The sequence below is a fragment of the Panthera pardus genome, unplaced genomic scaffold, assembly GCF_024362965.1.
Source record: "Panthera pardus isolate Hobbes unplaced genomic scaffold, ASM2436296v1 HiC_scaffold_333, whole genome shotgun sequence".
NCBI lineage: Eukaryota > Metazoa > Chordata > Mammalia > Carnivora > Felidae > Panthera > Panthera pardus.
Window position 1 is genome coordinate 578,295 of NW_026526914.1, and position 18,285 is coordinate 596,579.

The following is an 18,285-nucleotide window of genomic DNA, read 5'->3' on the forward strand; positions in this document are numbered from 1 at the left end:
TCTCTGAACCACACGTGTCTCATTGGCCTGTCGGGATCGTCACGTTGTTCTCTGTTCACAGGAAATGTCTCGCATTGCCTGTGCTCCTCTGTCTCCCTGAGTGAGCCCTGGCGTGTTTGTGTCTTTTCCTGGCTTTGCCTGTGCCGACACCTCTCTGGTGATGCCTCCTTGCCTGGCCTAAGTGGGCACAGCTGTACCCGTGTAACCGCCTTCGTCTCTGCACACCTGTGTGTTGGGTCAGCTGTGGCTCTGGTGGCCTGTCTTGTCTTTGGTGTATGCTTCTGCGCTTGAGTGTGCTTCCCTCTGCATTCAACCCCTTTCTTCCACTGACAGATCCAGTTGCTGTCCTGCTGTCAGGTGGAGGGGCTTCTGCGTGTTCTGTTCTATGTTCCAGGAGCCAGAAATCCTTCCGTGCCTGTAGGACCTTCGTCAGAGGATTGGCCATGCACTCACTGCCAGCCAGTTAATGTCCCCAAATGCAGCTGGCTTGCTGTGAGCATTCCGTCACACCTCTATTTTCTGTCCTTCTGTTTTCAAACCCTTTGCGCCCGAGGGGCTCAAACGTCACTGGCCGGCACATTGCAGATGCAGGCGTAAATTGTGAAAAGCGGACCGGCAACGTTTTCCCACTTACTCTTTTGCCACGTGGCATGTTCCTGGCTGGGAGAGACTTCCCCCTGCCAGTGTGTGTCTCGTTTCCGTGTGCCTCCTGTGTGTTCTGGTCCCTAATTTGTCCATTACGTCCTACCTGGGAGTCTGATCCATGTTTGCAGGAACGAGGCTGACACCTTTGACTGCTGGGTTCTGAGCTCAGCTTAGTCCACCAGGACTAGTGCGTGCCTGAGGGACACAACGGGCAGTGACGGATGTGCCCGTATCCTTCACGTGCAAGCGCTCCGTCCAGCCACCTTCACCGGGACATTTCTCAGCGACCCCTCTTTGTGTGTGGTGAGAGCACTTGCCTCTGAGAAATCTGACGAGGCGGTGAAGCATTGCTTACGGCTGCCCTGTGCAAGTTAAATCTCCAGAACTCATGCACATGGCATGACTGCATCTTCACACCCGAGCCCCGACACCTCCTCATCGCACCCTCCCCTGATTAGCACCACTCTACTCTCTGGTGGACTGCATGCCTTTAACTCCTTTAGTCTCCTCAGGAATCCATCAGGCAGGGCTCACCACCACTGTGCTTCTGTCAGGGGCTGGCTTCTTTCAGTGAGCCCAGTGCTTTCTGCACTGATGCTCAATGCACCCGCAGAAGGGTGAGCCACACTAAGCCCGGCGGCAAACCCTTTGGCCCTACGTTTCCCACACGTGTGCCTGGTGGCAGAGGTGCACAAGGAGCCTGCCTGCATGCGTCTCCCAGGTCCTCCACAGGGTACAAAGTACCGCCTCAGGAGGCTGATCCGCATCACATGGGCATAGCTCTGCTTGCACGTGTTAGCCTTTCGTATCATACAGGCAGCCCAGACTTAGAAATCCTGCTACCTGCTTACAACTATCCAGCCCTCGTGCTTCTGCAGACGCTCTGTGTCTGTACAGACATTTGAGTCACGGTCTCGTGACCTTCCAATACAGCTTGATGGTCTGTCCTTAGCTTACAGCCTGGGATGCGGTTCTCACTCATTGTCCTCCCCTCGGGTGCGAGTTTCCTCCATCACTGTGGTGGAAGGTAACCTTTATCACCATACGTTGGCTTGAAATTACTGGGCGGATCACCTGTCTGCGTCCGGGGATCCGAAGGAGACCTTGGCTCTTTTGCTCACGGTCCACACTTTCTCTGTAATGAGTCGCTTTGGATGAGAAGCTTGCCAGAGGCGAGGGGGCCTCAGAGTTGAGCACATTTCCTGGGCATCTGTGAGAACTTCGTTGGTTCCACTCGGAAAGCATTGACATTCATGGATGTGCAGCCTCTGCTTTTGCTTGAATTTGCCGAGCTTTGGGACGTGATTTCTTCCCGCATGTGCTGTGCCTAAATCTCTGCTGTGTCTTTCCGGCAGTCCCGTTTGCTGTCTCCTGCTGGTAAGTACAGGACTTCCAGCAGCCCTGTGGGGAACGGGTCCTTGTTTTCTTCCCTGCGGTGCCCTCTTCCTCACCCCGAATGACCTCACTGCAGCTTCCTTCTAGTTCAGCGATCGTTTCAGACTGCCCTTAAGGTCCAGGTGGGAGCGGTGCCTTTTGTGCTGAGGGCTGACCACTGTAGAGCATTCGTCTCTGTGCAAATTGCACAGGTGAATTTCACCAGGTGAAAGAGAGTGCACACTGCAGTTGCCCTGTCTTCAGAGTCAGCCCACCTGTCTCCGCCTCGGCTGCCCCTGCTCTCCTTCCTCCTACCCTCTCCTTGCCTCCCCCTCCCTTGTCTTCTTCCTGTCCCTCCCTCCCACTTTCCTTCCAGCTCTCTTTGTCTTCGTCTCCCTCCTCTCCATCACTAATGCCTCCCCCTGTCTCCGCCTGTCTTCCTTGTAATAGGTGCCCCTCTGTCTCTTCTTGTCTTGCTCCTCCTCCCTGTCTCTCCCGCCAATCTCCCCGGACTCTCCCTCTCCAGGCTGGTCTTCCCCTCCACTCGTCCTTCCTTCATCTGCTCTGCTAGCACGTGTCTCTCTCTCTCCCTCTATAGCTCTGTCTCTCTGTGTGTCTCTTTTTCACTGTCTCTCTCAGTGGACCTTCTGTGTCTGGGTGCATGCTTCTTCAGAATTCTTGTTGGTGCCTGGGAAATGGGAAGGGAACTCGTCTGCTTTCGTGTGTACTAGTGAAAGCAGGCACGGGGCTTTCTCAGAGACAGACACAGACAAGTCTGCAATTCTCGGTGAAGGGCCCCTACGTGCCCTGCGTGGTTGGAGTCGTCCTCCTTTTAGTGGAAGGTTAGATTTCAGGACCGGAGCAAGCTGCTAAATCCTACTACCCCATCTCCCTGGCGCTCTGTACGGAGATCAGTAGGGCACCAGTGGCAGATGGTGCTCTGGGGGTTGTTCTTTGCTCTGCATTGCAGTGCAGTGAGGTCTACTGAGCTGTGTTCTTGCAAGGACATGGCGGTGGGGTGGGTCTAGGGTGGGTGTCACTGGTTCTGGGTGGGCACCCACCTTACCGCCGCCCTCAGCCTGACGGCCAACGAGGAGATACCGTGGGGACGGCCATGTGGCCCCGGTAGGCGTGACACTAAGGACTTCTCCAGGCTTTGCCCCAGCTTCATGAAGAAGGGGCAAGGCACGGAGCAGGGAGTGGCTCACGGCGTGGACGATCCTGTGCTGAATGCTCTGGTGCCCGTAGTGAGGCCTCTGGGGAAAGGGTGTACAAGCGACCACAGACTGCGCGATACCGGGGACCTCGCAAGTGAAGGCTGGAAGGTGACAGCGCTGAAGAGGACATGCGGCAAACGGGGGCCACGCTGGCACCTTGGCACTCGCTCCAGAGCCTGGACCGGCCATTGGCGCGCGCTTGCTGGCGGCCAGCACCCTGTCTTGCTGTCTTGCAACTGATTGCTCCCCGAACCTGGCCAGCTGGCCTGACCTGCCCTGGAACCACTTCGCCCCCAGGCCGCATGCGCACACTCTTCACTGCCTCTGTCTCGGCCCCTCCTCCACAGCAGCCACAGCCAATGCGGAGTCCTCAAATCCCAGAGCCTGTGCGCCTGCGCTCAACTTTGGCGGGCTGCGGCGGGAGGCTTCAGGGAGCTAATGGTCTTGCGGCCAAGGCTCCCCCCACCTGCTGCCGTTTCCTGTCCTTGTCCTGAGGCTGCCCTAGCTACACTGGGGCCGGGGCCGAGCGTCATGGCCAGCGTGTCGCGGTCCGGACAAAGCGGAGATTCCCGCCGACCCTGGGCCCTGATCGTCCCGGATGCGAAAGGTGGAGAGTCCCGGCCCCGCGGGAATGCAGGGGCGCTGGAGGGCGTGGGCTGGCCGCAGTCCCCAGGTTCAGGGGCGGCAAGCGCCCATCCTGTGCAGGAAACCCAGGCCGGGTGTGAGATACAGGTGGCAAGCCCAGCGGAGGAATTGGTGCTGATATTGGATGACGGAATGGTGGCGGCTGAGGTGGTGATCGGGGAGGAGGAAGAGGACGGCGAGGCGACCAAGGATGAGGTGGCTGGAGAGGAGAATTCTGAGGAAGCCAAGCCAGAAGCAGAGGACATGCACGAGGAGGAGGAGGAGGTGGAAGTTGAGAGACAGCAGCAGGAGGAGTTTCAGGAGCAAGAGGAGAAGCGCGAGGCAGATGCAGAGGCGGAGGAGGGGCCCCAGCTCTCACAGCCGCTGCAGCAGCAAGAGCCAGCGCTGCGTCCTGCCTCAGCCCAGGACCCGCTGGCAGCACTGGAGCGTCTTCAGCTGGAGATCAGCGCTGGGAATGCCCAGGATTCCAGGGCCTTATGGCGGCTGAAGCGCAGGATTCTTCGGAGGCAGATTTCTTACCTGGATCACAGAAGGGCCATCATCAAGCACATCCCTGGCTTCTGGGCCCAGGCGGTATCCTTCCTTGTGCTGGTGGGTGATGGCGGGGGCTGTTGTGCAGGAGGGCTGGGCACTGAGAGCAGGGTGCCTCAGGGCGATGGCCCCCAGAGAGGAGAGCTGGGGAATGGTCCCTGGCCCTGGGTTGGTGTGGTCTGGGATCCAGTGTAAGGCCTTGGACAGGGGCGGTTGTTGGGGATGGGGGGACTTGGTGACTGGGTCTGTTTCCTCTAGGTCTCCGCCAACGTTGGCCTGCAGGCTGGTCTCAAATATTACTTGCAGACACGAGCCATGTGTCCCCATGCTACCAGAGCTAGGGTAGCACAAAGCAGCCTTCACTCAGAGCAGATAAGGCAAGGAAACATTTCGCTGCAAAATGGGAGAGTTACGCAGGCCGCACACCCACCTTCACATTCACAGGCTGTGCACGTTTCCTAGCAGTTCCTTCAAAAGAGAGCATTTCAGACACACACTCATGACCTTTAGTGGAACCACGCCACGCCCCTTTGCCAGACAGTAGGACGACTGAGACCCACTCCGAATGGGGTACAAGCTGCCTCCCCAGACCCTGACACATGACACACACACACACACACACACACACACACACACACACACACACACAGAGGATTCTCTCCTGGTATCTCCACCCCTGCTTCCCTCTCTGTCCTCAGGCTCCGGCTCGGTCCCACCCATGTCTTTCTCTCCGGACTGGCTGTGTCACTGTGTCTAATCCTTTTCCCTCCTCGGCCCTCCTCGTCCGTGCTTCTCGATCTCTTTCTCCCTCCCACACCCTCTGCTTGCAGCGTAAGTGTGCAGTCGGGTTCCTGTAAGCCATGTTATTCCATCTGGACTCAGGAGGCTGGTGACAACATAGGTCTTCACGGGAATATGCCAAGAAACCCAGCCGTGAGGAGGGGTCAGAGCACATGCCGACATCACAAGCTATGATGGGCTGCTGGCAGCCCACACAGGTCAGATATAGGAAGGAACTGTGAGGCGTGCAGGCAGTGGAGTCTCTCCCTGCTGTGTGCAGACAGCGTGGCAGGTACAGGAAGCCAACGGACTGCCCAGTGTCGATGGGGTCTGATGCATCTGCAGAGGCTGAGGAGTGTGGGGACTAGTGTTTCCTGGTCTTTCTGCACATGCCGTGATCTAGTCCCTTGCTCTTAGCCTGGGAGGGTTGGAGGGGGGCTGTGTCTGTTTCCACAGCATCTGAAGGCACAGCTCCTTGACACAGCACAGATTCTGAATCACCCCCAGTTGTCGGCCATGATCGGTGCCCAGGACAAAGACGTGCTCAGCTACGTGGTCGACTTGGAGGTGAGACCGGGGAGGCTGTGGCTGGGGGCCGTCCCGTCGGGTGTGGGATTTGGGCAGGAGAAGGTGAGGCAAAGGTGCTCACCCTCACAGCCAGGCAAGTAGCTCAGGACCCCGAGGGAGGACACTTGCCCCCTCCTGTCCCATTGCTCACGGCAGGTGGAAGAAGTGGGCCATCCCAAGTACCGCTGCAGAGTGATGTTTTTCTTTGGGGCCAACCCGTACTTCCGGAACCCAGAGATCATTAAGGAGTATCAGCTGAGCTTTGCTGGTAGGGTGTGGGTCCCATGATGGTGCGGGGCAGGGGGATGAGGAGCATGAATCAGGGGCAGGAGGGAGGGGGAGGGGGAGGGGCAGGTGGGTGGGGAGGAGGCCATCAGCTTGCTCCTCAAATCCTCTCTTCCTGCAGGCTACAGGACATCGCGTTCCACTCCAGTCCAGTGGTTCTGGGATTATGAACGTGGAGCTCCCAGTCGCAGGCATGACCCCACCAGCCTTAACTTGTTCAACTGGCTGTGTGAGCACAGCTGCCCAGGGGCCAACAGGATTGCCGAGGTGGGGCCCCTGAGGCCTTCGTCAGCAGTGGGGATGTGGGTGGCCCCCGGCCAGAGAGGAGAGTGGGCTATGCCCAATGTGGCGCCGGCCTGTGTCCTCTTCCAGATCATCATCGAGGACCTGTGGCCCAATCCCCTGCAGTACTACCTGAGGGAGGAAGGGACCAGAAGACAGTGATCTGACGTGCTCACGTGTCGGTGAGGACCCCAGTATGCGGTGTGTTGACCTGCGTGTTGTATGGGCAAGGGAACGTGGGCCACACATTGGCTTGGAAATGGAAGGTCCGCCGACACAGGGACACAGGTAGCATGGGGAGAGGGTGGGAGGATGACAGGGGACCTGCAGAGACTCAGCTGCAAACACACAGAGGGTCGAAGCCTGCAAACCAAATGCAGTTGTGCTGTGGGCTGGGGCTTTGGAGAGCAACTGGGGAGGAGCAGTGCTTCACCACAAATGCTCCCCGTGGATGTCCGCCCTGTCCCGGGCTTCCCCCTGCTCCTTCAGTCTGGATTTGCCTGCCAGTCTTTGGGTCAGGAGCTGCCGTGTCCCCAGGCGCCACTGTGGTGAGAATCTCGCACTTCCTTCCATGTGCCCCACCACGCCATGTCCTCCCGCAACCCGACAGCCATTCTTAGAACTGGTCCAAGGCCATTGGGGGCTGGAAATGAATCCCTGGGTGAGAAAGCAAGGGGGATCGCAAAAGGGCGAGGCACAAGAGTGACACCATCTGGGATGTATCTGCAAATATCCCGTATCATTCTTGGTGTCTGTTGCGTGGGGGTGCGTGTGTGCGCGTGTACGCAAATGTGTCTGCGTGTGCCCACATGTGTCAGGGGCTCTGCATCTGTGTGGGCGTGAATGGCGCAGAGCTTCTATCTTTGCCCATGCAGAAACAATGGAGGACGCCACCAGTGCTGGAAGAGATGGGTGGATGAGTCTCCTGTCTTCTACGTGCCCCGGAGAGAATTGAGGAAGAGATAACGTGTGGCAGCCTTGAAGAGGTTCCACGATGTTTATGTGGACACATACAGGAAGCTAAAAACCCTTCTGTTTTTGTGTATGTGTTTGTGTGTGTTTATGGGGGACGCAAGGAGGCTCGACGAGAACGGGACCTGAGTGTGACTGTCCTAGCCGCTGCCCGGGTGATTCTGTGTGTGCAGGAGAGGTGCAGTACTGGGGTGGGGCCGGTGTTGCCATGTGCACAGAGGCCTGCCTTCTTGGGCAGGAAGAGCCTGGAAGGAGGAGGAGGAAGAGACAGACCTGTTATTTGGAGATTTATTGTATAGGCCAGAGCCGAAAGGCAGGGAAGGGGATTGCACAGTGGGACCAAATTGGTCCATTGGGTCGTGGTACAGTGTGGCCAGGACTCGGGGGGTTTTCATCCAGGACCCTTGCTCCCAGAGGGGTGTTGTGTCCTTGGTGAGATAGAATCCAGTCAGCAAAGCCTCCAGTCAGGATCAGAGCTAAGACCACATGTCCCCGGACAACTCAGGAGCAGGCAGCCTTCTCATAGTCGATGGCAGTATACCTTGCTGCTGCCTCCCACACCCGGGGCTCCTTTGACCCCGAGCCCTGTCCTCAGACAGTGGCTCAGGATGGGAGATGTGTGAGGGGGAGGGGCAGGTGTGGGTTGTGGGCAGCAGCGAGGCTTATGAGTGGGAATTCATGGAGAGAGTACGCACGAGGGCAGAGATCCAGCGTGAGTTCGTGCGAGTGTGTGTGGGCGTCTGTGGCAAACTGGGCCTGAGATCCGTGGTGGTGCCGGCAGTGTGAGCGTGCATATGTTCGTGCGATTGCGTAGCCGTGTGTCTCTGTGTGTGCAGGAGTGGGTGGTTAGGCCACTGGAGAGACAAGGAGAGACACAGCGGTCTGTGTGAATGAGGTGCTTATGTGGGACGGTCAGGTGCCAGAATACAAGAGTGCAGTCCCTTCCCTCCTGAGTCCTGATGGTAATCGCTGGGATGGGTGCAATCGTTGCTGTGCCAGGGGGCTCAAGTCAGGATGCAAAAGGGAGATTGGTGCAAGGTCAAGAGGGGGGCCGAGGGGAGGACAGCCTGTGTCCAGTGGCCAGTGGACCACTTGTGAGTAAGTGTGCTTGTGTGTGTGTTAGTGTGTGTCTAGGTGGGAGTGAGTGTGTGTGTGTGTGTGTGTGTGTGTGTGTGTGTGTGTGAGTGGCTCTGGTGGGCCGACAGTAGCAAATACGTAGGGGCTACATGGTGTGCCCAGGCTTTGTGCACAGGGTAGCTAGGGAACCCAACCTGTCAGGCTACGTGGTGTGCAGAGGGCGTAGGTATTTCCCTGGAGGGAGCCGTCTAGCAAAAATCTCTGCTCTTGGCAGACGAGCCATGTTTTGTCGCCAGTCAGCTCTTCCTTGGGGCTCTCCTCTCTGCTTCCTGTGCACCAGGCCCAGGGAAAGGGAGGAGCTGGGACCCTAGACCTCAGGTGACTTGAGTCCCCCAGGGGTGCCATAGCAGGGTGGTGTGCGTGATCCATGTGTGGATGGGCAGGTGAGCAGCCTGCCAGCTGCTCTCTGAGGGGACAGTTCCTTGCCAGCAACACCTCTCCCCGCAGCACAAGATCACCACTGTCGCTGCAGCTGGGCTGGGGACATGTCAAGGTGTGTCCCAGAACTGTGTTCCCCTTGCATGTAAGTGGTGCCAGAATGCGCCTCTCAGTCCCTGTGCGGGTGACCCTGATTAGCCTCAGGCTTTGTCGACTCCTGGCCTCATGTAAATGGGGAACTGGGTTCCTTTCTCAGTGTCTCAGCGGTTGCATGTCGACAGAGGATGCTGTGGACATTGTGGTCAGGATTCTGACCGGGCTCCCCCCGCCCTGCCCCAAACCACAGTGGGCAGCACATGGCCCACTGTGTGTGCGCTTTGGGGAGGCTAAAGCCGTACAGCCCCTCCAGTATTCTTCTCAGGTGGTGGACGGTCAAAGGGGCCTAGGGAGGAACACTGGTCCCAGTCTGCTGCCGGCTGTGCCCACAGGTGTGTGTGCCCAGCTCCTTGACGCTGAAGCTGCAAGGCTTCCGCACTGCCCCCAAAGCCCCATCCCTAGAATTTGCGTGTGGGCCAGATGGAAGTGAAGTCCCAGTGACCCTGCGGGATCACAGCGGGTGGTCTCGTCTGTGCCTGGCCACCCACCTACCTGCCTTCCCCGCAGCCCGTGGCCCCCATACAGGGCTTTCGGTAAACACACGGCCACCGTCCAGCATGAGAGGAAAGGCTTGACGGTGTCCCAGTACCGCTGGTCATGTGTTGGCTGCTGCCAGCTGACAGCATGGAGACCCCATGGCCCAGTGGAGGATGTCCGACCTGTCCTACAAGGAACTGGGGACGACTGTACGGATGCATCAGGTCCCATGCAGTAACCTAGGCCTGACCTTATCCGCCTAGGGGGTGATCGAAGCGCCTTGGGGTCCCAGGCCTGGCATACGTGTCGGTGAGCTTCCTCCTGGATGGCGCTGCCGACACAAGGCTGGCTGGTCAGGGGTCGCGTGGGAGGCCCGTTGGGTCCCGGCCTCTAGGTCCGATACTGCTGTAGGTGTTGTTGAAAAGACAGAGCACGATATGACCATCCCTTGGGTGTCGCTGCACCGGGGATCCCGTCGCTGCTCCCAGGTTCCCACTACCGAGTCTCCCCGGGAGGCCTGGGAGGTTGCCAGGCTCCTTTTGCAGGGACACAAAGGCCTGTGAGAGCCCATCCGCAGGGTCCGGTGCTCATTGCGGATGACTTGGGGGCAGTGCGAGATCTATTGCTCCCGTCCTTAGAGGAGATTGTGGTAGTCTTAAGGGACAAAGATGTGCCTGGAGAATAGAAGGATGTCCAGAGGAAGCATTGGAGGAGGAAGAGGACGAGGAGGAGTAGGAGGATGAGGAGGAGTTGGAGGAAGAGGATTGGGAGGAGTTAGAGCTGGAAGAGAAGGGTGAATGATTGGGTGCAGGAGAGGGAACAAGTGGAGGAGGAGGATGTCCAGGATGAGGAGGAGCACGAGCCAAAGGAGCAGGAGCAGCTGGGGGAGGATGTTGAGGAGGACGAGAGCAGAGGGAAGAGGGTGGGGAGAAAAGATAGAGCCAGGGTTCCAGAGCATGAGTAGAAGTGTAGGAGCAGAAGGAGGAAGAGCCCGAGGAGGAAGAGGTGGAGGGAGAGGAGGAGCAGGAGGAGTTGGAGGAAGAGGATTGGGTGGGGTTAGAAGAAGAGGAGGAGGAGAAGGAGCAGTGAATGACTGGGTGCAGGAGAAGGACAAATGGAAGAGGATGATGTCCAGCACCAGGAAGAGGAGGATTACGGGCCAGAGGAGCAGGAGCAGCTGGAGGACGGAGTCGACTAGGACGAGAGCAGAGGGAAGAAGAGGTGAAAGGTCAGAGGTAGGGCAGGAAGGGCAGTAGCAGGAGAGGACCTGGAGAAGGAGGAAGAGTCCTAGGAGGAAGAGTTGGAGGAGGAGGAAGAGGTGAAGGACGAGGAGGATCAGATGGAGGAAGAGGACTGGGAGGAGTTACAGGAGGAGGAAGACGAGTGAATGATCGGGTGCAGGCGAGGGAAGAAGTGGAGGAGGAGGAAGTCCAGGACGAGCAAGAGGAGGAGCACGAGTCGAAGAGCAGTAGTAGCTGGGGAGGAAATTGAGGAGGACGTGAGCAGAGGGAAGAAGAGGAGGAGGAGGAAAGGTAGAGCCAGGGCTGGAAGAGCAGTAGCTGCAGAGGGGGAGCAGAAGGATGAAGAGGCCCGAGGCTAAGACTTCCAATACTGTGTTGAATAACAGTGGAGGCGGTGGACATTCCTGTCTCGTTCGTGACTTGAGCTGAGAGCTTTTGCTCCTTGAGATGATATTCACGTTGGGTCGTTCATACATGGCTTTATGATCTCGATGTGTGCTCCTTCTATCCCTACTTTCTTGAGGGGTTTTACCAGGAAAGGATGCTGTATTTTGTCCATCACTCTGTCTGCATCGATTGAGAGGATCCTGTGGTTCTCGTCCTTTCTTTTATTGATGTGAGGAATCACGTTAATTGTTTTGCAGATGTTGAACCAGCCCTGCGTCCCAGGTACAAATCCCACTGGGTCGTGGTGAATAACATTTTCATGTATTGTTGGATCCGAGTGTCTAATACCTTGTTGAGGAGTTTTGCATCCATGTGCATCAGGGAAATTGGCCTATAGTTCTCCTTTTCAGTGGGGTCTCTTTCCGGTTTTGGAATCAAGGTAACGCTGGCTTCATAGAAAGAGTTTGGAAGTTTTCCTTCCATTTCTATTGTGAGAACAGCTTCAAGAGAATAAGTGTTAACTCTTCCTTAAATGTTTGCTGGCACTCCCCTGGAAAGCCATCTGGCCCTGCAGTCTTCTTCCTCCGGCAGGTTTTTGATTACTAATTTGATTTCTTTACTGGCGATGGGTCTGTTCAAATTTTCCTTTTCTTCCTCTTTCAGCTTTGGTAGTGTATACATTTCTAGGAATTTGTCCATTTCTTCCAGATTGCCCATTGTATTGGCAAATAATGGCTCCTAATATTCTCTTCTTATTGTTTGCCTTTCTGCTGTGTTGGTTGTGATGTCTCCTCTTTCATTCTTGCGTTTCTTTATTTGGGCCCTTTCCTTTTTCCTTTTCATCAAACTGATGACTGGCTTATCAATTTTGGTAATTCCTTCAAAGAAGCAGCTTCTGGGCTCATTGATCTGTTCTCCTATTTTGGTTTGTTTCTTTGTTTGTTTGTTTGAGGTTGTTTTTGTTTTTGTTTTGTTTGATTTTTGGTTTCAATAGCATTAATTTCCGTTAATCATTGTTATTTTCTGTCTCCTGAATGTTTTGGGTTTCGTATGGTGTTCTTTTTACAGCCTCTTAAGGCGTAAGGTGAGGTTGTGTCTCTGAGATCTTTCTTTCTTCTTTAGCAAGACCTGACTTGCTAGATAGGTCCTCTTATAACCGACCCTGGTGCGTCCCAGAGGTTTTGGGTTGTGGTGTTATCACTGACTTCCATATACATTTTCATTGACTTCCGTATACTTTTTATATTCTCTTTCAACCCTTGCTTAGCCCGTTCAATCTTTAGTAGGATGTTCTTCAGTCTCCCAGTATTTGTTACCTTTCCAAATTGTTTCTTGTAGTTGATTTCGAGTCTCTTAGTGTTGTGGTCTGAAAATATGCACGGTGTGACCTCGATCTCTTTGAACTTCCTTAGGGATGACTGTTTTCCCCAGCATATGATCTATAGAGGAGAATATTCCGTGAGCACCGGAGAAGAATGTATATTCTGCTGCTTTATTATGAAATGTTCTGAACATATCTGTGAAGCCCATCTTGTCCAGTGTGTCATTCAAAGCCCCCGTTTGCTTGTTGATTTTTCGTTTACATGATCTGTCTATTGCAGTGAGTGAGTGCATAGAAGTCTCCTCCTATGATGGCATTACTAAGAATGAGGTTCCTTATGTTTGCGTTTAATTGGTTTGTATATTTGGTTGCTCTCAAATACGCCACATAAATGTATCCATTTGCTAGGTCTTCTTGGTGGATAGACCCCTGAATTATGACATCATGCCCTTGTGTACCACTTGACACAGTCTTAAATTAAAGTCTAGATTGTCTGATAGAAGTATGGCTACTTTGGCTTTGTTTTGTTGACGGGTAGCATGACAGATGATTCTCCATCCCCTTCTTTTCACTCTGAAGTTGTTTTCACATCTAAAGTGGGTCTCTGGTAAACAGCATATCGATGGAACTTGTTTTCTCATCCATTCTGTTCCCCTATGTTTTTTGATTGGAGCATTCAGTCCACTGACGTTTAAAGTAGTACTGAAAGACACGATTTTATGGCCATTATCTTGTTTGAAGAGTTGGAGGAAAACATATCTATATATCTTTATATCTGTATCTACGTCTCCATCTCCATCTATATGTATATGTGTATGTGTATGTATATGTGTATGTGTATGTGTATGTATGTATATGTATATGTATTGTATTAACTGTATCTATATATCTATATCTATATCGATATGTATATGTCTATATACATCTATATATATAATTCTATATCTATTTGTATATATAAATATAATTATAAAGATAGATAGATAGTTAGATAGATAGATAGATAGATAGATAGATAGATAGATAGATAGATATCAATTTCCCTCTGAGTGTCCCCCCTTAAAATTGCATGCAGGTGTGATTTAGCGGTCACAAACTCCTTTAAATTTTGTGTATCTGGGAACCTTTTTCCTCTGTTTCTATTTTGAATGATGGCCTTGCTGCATAAAGAATTCTTCACTGTGGATGTTTCTAATTCAGCACTTTGAACGTATCCTACCACTCCTTTCAGGCCTGCCAAGTTTCTCTGGATAGGTCTGCTGCAAACCTGATCTGTCTTCTCTTGTAGTTTAGGGACTTGTTTCCCTTGCTGCCTTGATGATTCTCTTTGCCTGAGTACTTTGTGAGTTTGAATATGATATGCCTTGCTGAGGGTCAGTTTTTGTTGAATCTGATGGGGTCCTCGGTGCTTCCTGGATTTTGATGGTGTGTCTTTCCCCAGGTTAGCAAAATTTCCCACTATGATTTGCTCACATAACCTTTCTACCCCTTTTTCTCTCTCTTCCTCTTCGGGACCCCTATGATTCTGATGTTGTTTTTCGTTCTGCATGAGTCACTGATTTCTCCAATTCTTCAATTGTGCTCTTTTCCTTAATCTCCCTCGATTTTGCTGCTTCCATAGTCTCCATAAGTTGGTCCTCTGAATCGCTGATTCTCTGTTCTGTCTCATCCATCCTTGACACCGCTGCATCCATCCGTCATTGCAGCTCAGTTATATCATTTTTAATTTCATTCTGGCCAGTTTTTACTGCATTTTTTCTCTGCACAAAGGGACTCTAATCTACATTGGACTGCAGCTAGTATTCTCATAATCGTGCTTCTAAATGCTGCTTCAGACATCTTGCTTGTGTCTGTGTTGGTTGAATCCCTGGCTCTCGTTTCTTCAGGCTCTTTCTTTCTGGGTGAATTCCTTCCCTTTGTCATTTTGAATGGAGAAAAGGAACTCATGAGGTAGAAAATTCAATGAAATATTCAAATTATAAAATGTTAAAAGTAAAAACTTAAAAACACACATGTGAATAATGGAATGAATGATGCTAGATTCTAGGCATGTTTCACCTGGGTGTTGAAAGTGGTTTTGACACAGGAGAGAAAAAAACGTGGGAGTGGAGAAAAATTTAGAAAATACTAATAAAAAATATTAAAAAGGGAAATGTTGTGAGAATTTGAAAAACCAATACACTGAAGTAGACTAAAAGGAGAAGATGGGAGTAAAATAGAATCTGTGAATATAGACACAAAAGGAAAGAATCATGTAGAAGAGTATTAAAGAAAGTTAGTAAAATTTCCACCTGCCCAGTCTCCTTCGCCTCTCCGCGCACAAAAGCACCTCCCTTCCCATGCCTCCTCGCTCTGCAAGTTCACTTCTGCATGCCACGTACCTGCTGAATTCGGTGGTTCAGGATATGCAGATTGCTGTGCTAATCCTCCAGTCAGTTTCCTGGGTGGGTAGGATGGTTTAGTGTTGGTCTGGCTGTATCTCATGCACGCGAGACACTTAAGAAGCTTCCATGCTGTCTGCCATCCGGGCTCCTCCCCAAAGAGGTGAGATCTGTAGCACCAGTTCTCCGATATGAGACATCCCACAGGAAAGTTGTGGTCGGTGACAAAGCGGAAAAGGGCATGTACCAAACAGGGAGGTCACCCTGGAGGGGGAGGCAGAGAACCTGCTCCAGACCTGGGAGGGGAGGCAGGGGCTCAAATGCTGGAGCCACGCCCACTGCCCTCCAGCTGATTGTTCCTGAACAGCAGCCAACTGTCTGGGTCTGGCCTGGAGCGCCTTCACCCCAAGGACCCATGGTCAAAAAGTTCACTGCCTCTGCCTCTGCCTCTCCCCCACCTCCACCGCAGCCACAGCCACAGCCACAGCCACAGCCACAGCCACAGCCACTTCAGTGTCCGAAGGGCCACGGGGCCGTGGGCGTGCTTCCCAAATGCTGGTGGGCTCCAGAAGGAGGCAGCAGGCATTTAAAAACCTTGGGCCTTGACACTCCACCTGCTGGGCCTAGTCTGGAGCCTCATGCCTCAAGTTCCCACTCCTTCTGCTCTATGGCCCTAGCCTGAGGATGGGCTAGGGCCCCAAAGCAAGGGAGTCCTGTTCCGGAAAACGCTGAGATTGCTGACAATACCGGGCCTCCATTCTGCTGGAAGAGGGCGTTCGAGAGTCCAGGAATCGTGGCAACACCCCTGTCTCAGTCCCAGACAATTTCACTCATTCATACGCACTCACACGCACACGCACGGGCACGGGCACACACACACACACTCCCCCTCTGTGGCTGTCTCTAGTGGCGACTTACTCTCCTTCTTCGGCCTCCTTCCATGTCCCTCTGGCCTCTGTCTGTCTCTGAGTCCCTGTGATCATTTTCTTGAGGGAACGCTTCCTCCCTCCCGCACCTCCATCTCTCTTTCTCTGTCTCTGTGCTGTCCTTGCACAGTATCAGTGCATCTGGGTTTCCGTGAGCTGTGCGTGTCCATATGGACGGAGTAGGCTGCTGATGGCACAGGGCTGCAGGGGAACACACAAAGGAACGCACAAGTACCAGGGGTCAGAGCACATCCAGACCTCCTAAGCCGTGACTGCCTCCAGGCAGCCCACACAAGCTGGGTATACATGTGAACTGAGAAAGGTCAGTCCCTTGGCCCTTGCCCTGTAGGTTGCAGCCAGCTGGGAGGTACTGAAACCCAAGGGACTGCCCAGTGTTGAGAGGGTCTGAAGAAAGGGCAGGAGCCGAGGAGGCAGGGAACCTAGTCGTAGCTGGTGTTTCTCCACATGCCATGTTCCGGTGCCATTGGTACTGGAAGGTTGGTATCAGTTGTGGCTCTCTTTCCTTGGCATCTCAATGCAAGCTTCCGTGACCCAATGGAGGTCCTGAATCTGCCCTAGTTTTCAGCCAGGTTGGGCCCCAGGACAAATGCACGTGCTGTGTGAGGGGGGAAAGCAAGTGTGAGTCGTGAGGAGGAGCTAGCCTCGTGAGTGGGATGTGGCAGAGGGCATGAGTGAGTGCACAGGTCCACTAGAGTGTGTCTGTGAATGTATTGTGGCTGGCGCCTGTGAGTACTTTTGCCTGAGACCTAGCGTTTGTGCTGGCAGCGTGCACGTGTCTGTGTCCACGTGCCGCGTGGCCGTGCATCTTTGTGCCTGAGTGAGTGTGTGTAGGCCGTTGGCAAGCGAAGGAAAGAGACTGGGGGCTTTCCTGACTTGGTGAGTAAGGGGGGGCTCCCGTGCCAAAGTGCAGCGAGTGCAATCCCTTCGCGCCTGGGATCGACACGGAGCTAGCTGATCACCTTTCATGACGGGAGGAAAGCCCGGACTTTGCCTGGGTCCGCTCGTCCTGTGTTGCCTTGGCCAGGGGCAAGTTGGGGTTGGGCCACCCATGGCGCAGTGGAGGAGGACCAAAGTTCCCTGCAAGGAAGTGGGCGTTAGTGGAGGGAGGCAGCAGAGAGCATGAGTAAGCCTGGCCCTGCTCCTGGAGCGGCCTTGGGGATCATCGCAAGGCCTTGTGGTCCCAGCCAGGGTATGTGTCTCGGTGAACATCCTCCTGGATGACCCTGCAGAGACAGGCCTGGCTGGTCTAGAGTCCCTTGCGAAGTTGGGGCCCGGCCCCGGGACCCCAATACTGTGGTAGGTGTTGTTCAAACTGAAAGGCATTGCCTGCTTGTCCCAGACAGTCCCTGCACCTGGGACCCAGATTTGTTCCCACGTTCCTGCCACGGGGTCTCCCGGCGATGCGTGGGAGTTTGACAGGCCCCATTTCTCTGGAGGGAGTGAGTTGCATAGGTCAGGTGCACCAGGGTCTGGGCCTGCTTTCCTGTCTTGCCCACCCGCTACGTCCTCTGCTGAGGGCAGCTTGAGGGCTCACCACTGGACCTGTTCCTCTCCCTTTCTGGGTAAGAGTTTGCCTCTCTGTCGGTCACACTGGCCACCCCCTCTCAGCCCCCTACCACCTGTTCAGCCTCCCCCCATCCACCTGCGTTTCTATGCATTGCTGTCACCTGAAGCGGTGGTGTGCTGCCTCATATATCACAGCCACCCTGGAGCATTTCTGTACCCCGTTCGTATCCTGACATAGCCCAGCGAGTCTGGAGGAACCTCTTCTGTGTCACGGAAGCAACATGTTGGCCAGAGGGCCCGGCACACGAATTTGGAAATCCTAGAATCCCCCGCCTGCCTGGCAGCCTCCTGGTCCCATAAAGAGGTAGGGGAACACTGCATTCCACCAAAGGGAAAAGGCAATGCATGAGTGTGGTGCCTGGCCAGGCAATGCATCTCGAGCCTCCAATCCTGCAGTGGCTCTGTGTGGTGTGTGTGTGTGTAGCTTATGCTGTCTGACATAGACCGGCAGGGAGTCCACATCACCACTGCCCTGACAGGGAGGGAGACCACATCATCGCCCTCACTGCACACCGTCTGCAGCTTATTGCTTCCCCAAAGTGGTCATGTGGCTTCATGTAGACCCTGGGGCGTGTCCCTCACTTGGGTCCCAACACTGCATCCCCCAACCCCCCGATACCTCTCGGAGACCCTTGAAATCACGCTGCCTGTGGCACAGGGGGACAGTGTTTTGAGCCAGCGCCCACGCTCATGGCAGCCTGCCGCCTAAGTGAGTGGTAAAGGAAATGGGACCAGGATGAACAGACATACGGCCAACGAAGGCCTGGGGAGGGTCCCTGTGAGAAGATGGCCAAGCATTGTGGGAGGAAGGGGACCGCTGTCTGTGGGACAGACACAAGCTCCAGGAATCCCAGGGCCCACGGTCACGGGTCTTTCCTGTGCACTGCCACACACGGGAGCAATGGGCAGCCCATCATGAGAGGGGGGTGTGTGCTTGCCAGTGTGTCACTTTCCAGGCAACGGGGACAAACGGCAAGAGCGGCGCGCATGATACGC

At 54.3% G+C, this 18,285-nt stretch overlaps 1 protein-coding gene across 1 annotated transcript; it reads left to right on the plus strand.

The window, feature by feature from the left end:
* Positions 1-3,767: 3,767 nt before the first annotated feature.
* On the plus strand, positions 3,768-6,488 carry LOC128774522 (testis-specific Y-encoded protein 1-like). The gene is made up of 5 exons (XM_053893588.1): positions 3,768-4,454; positions 5,682-5,759; positions 5,916-6,027; positions 6,166-6,311; positions 6,417-6,488. The coding sequence occupies exons 1-5, from the start codon at positions 3,768-3,770 to the stop codon at positions 6,486-6,488; spliced, it is 1,095 nt and encodes a 364-aa protein (XP_053749563.1).
* The last annotated feature ends 11,797 nt before the right edge of the window (positions 6,489-18,285 follow it).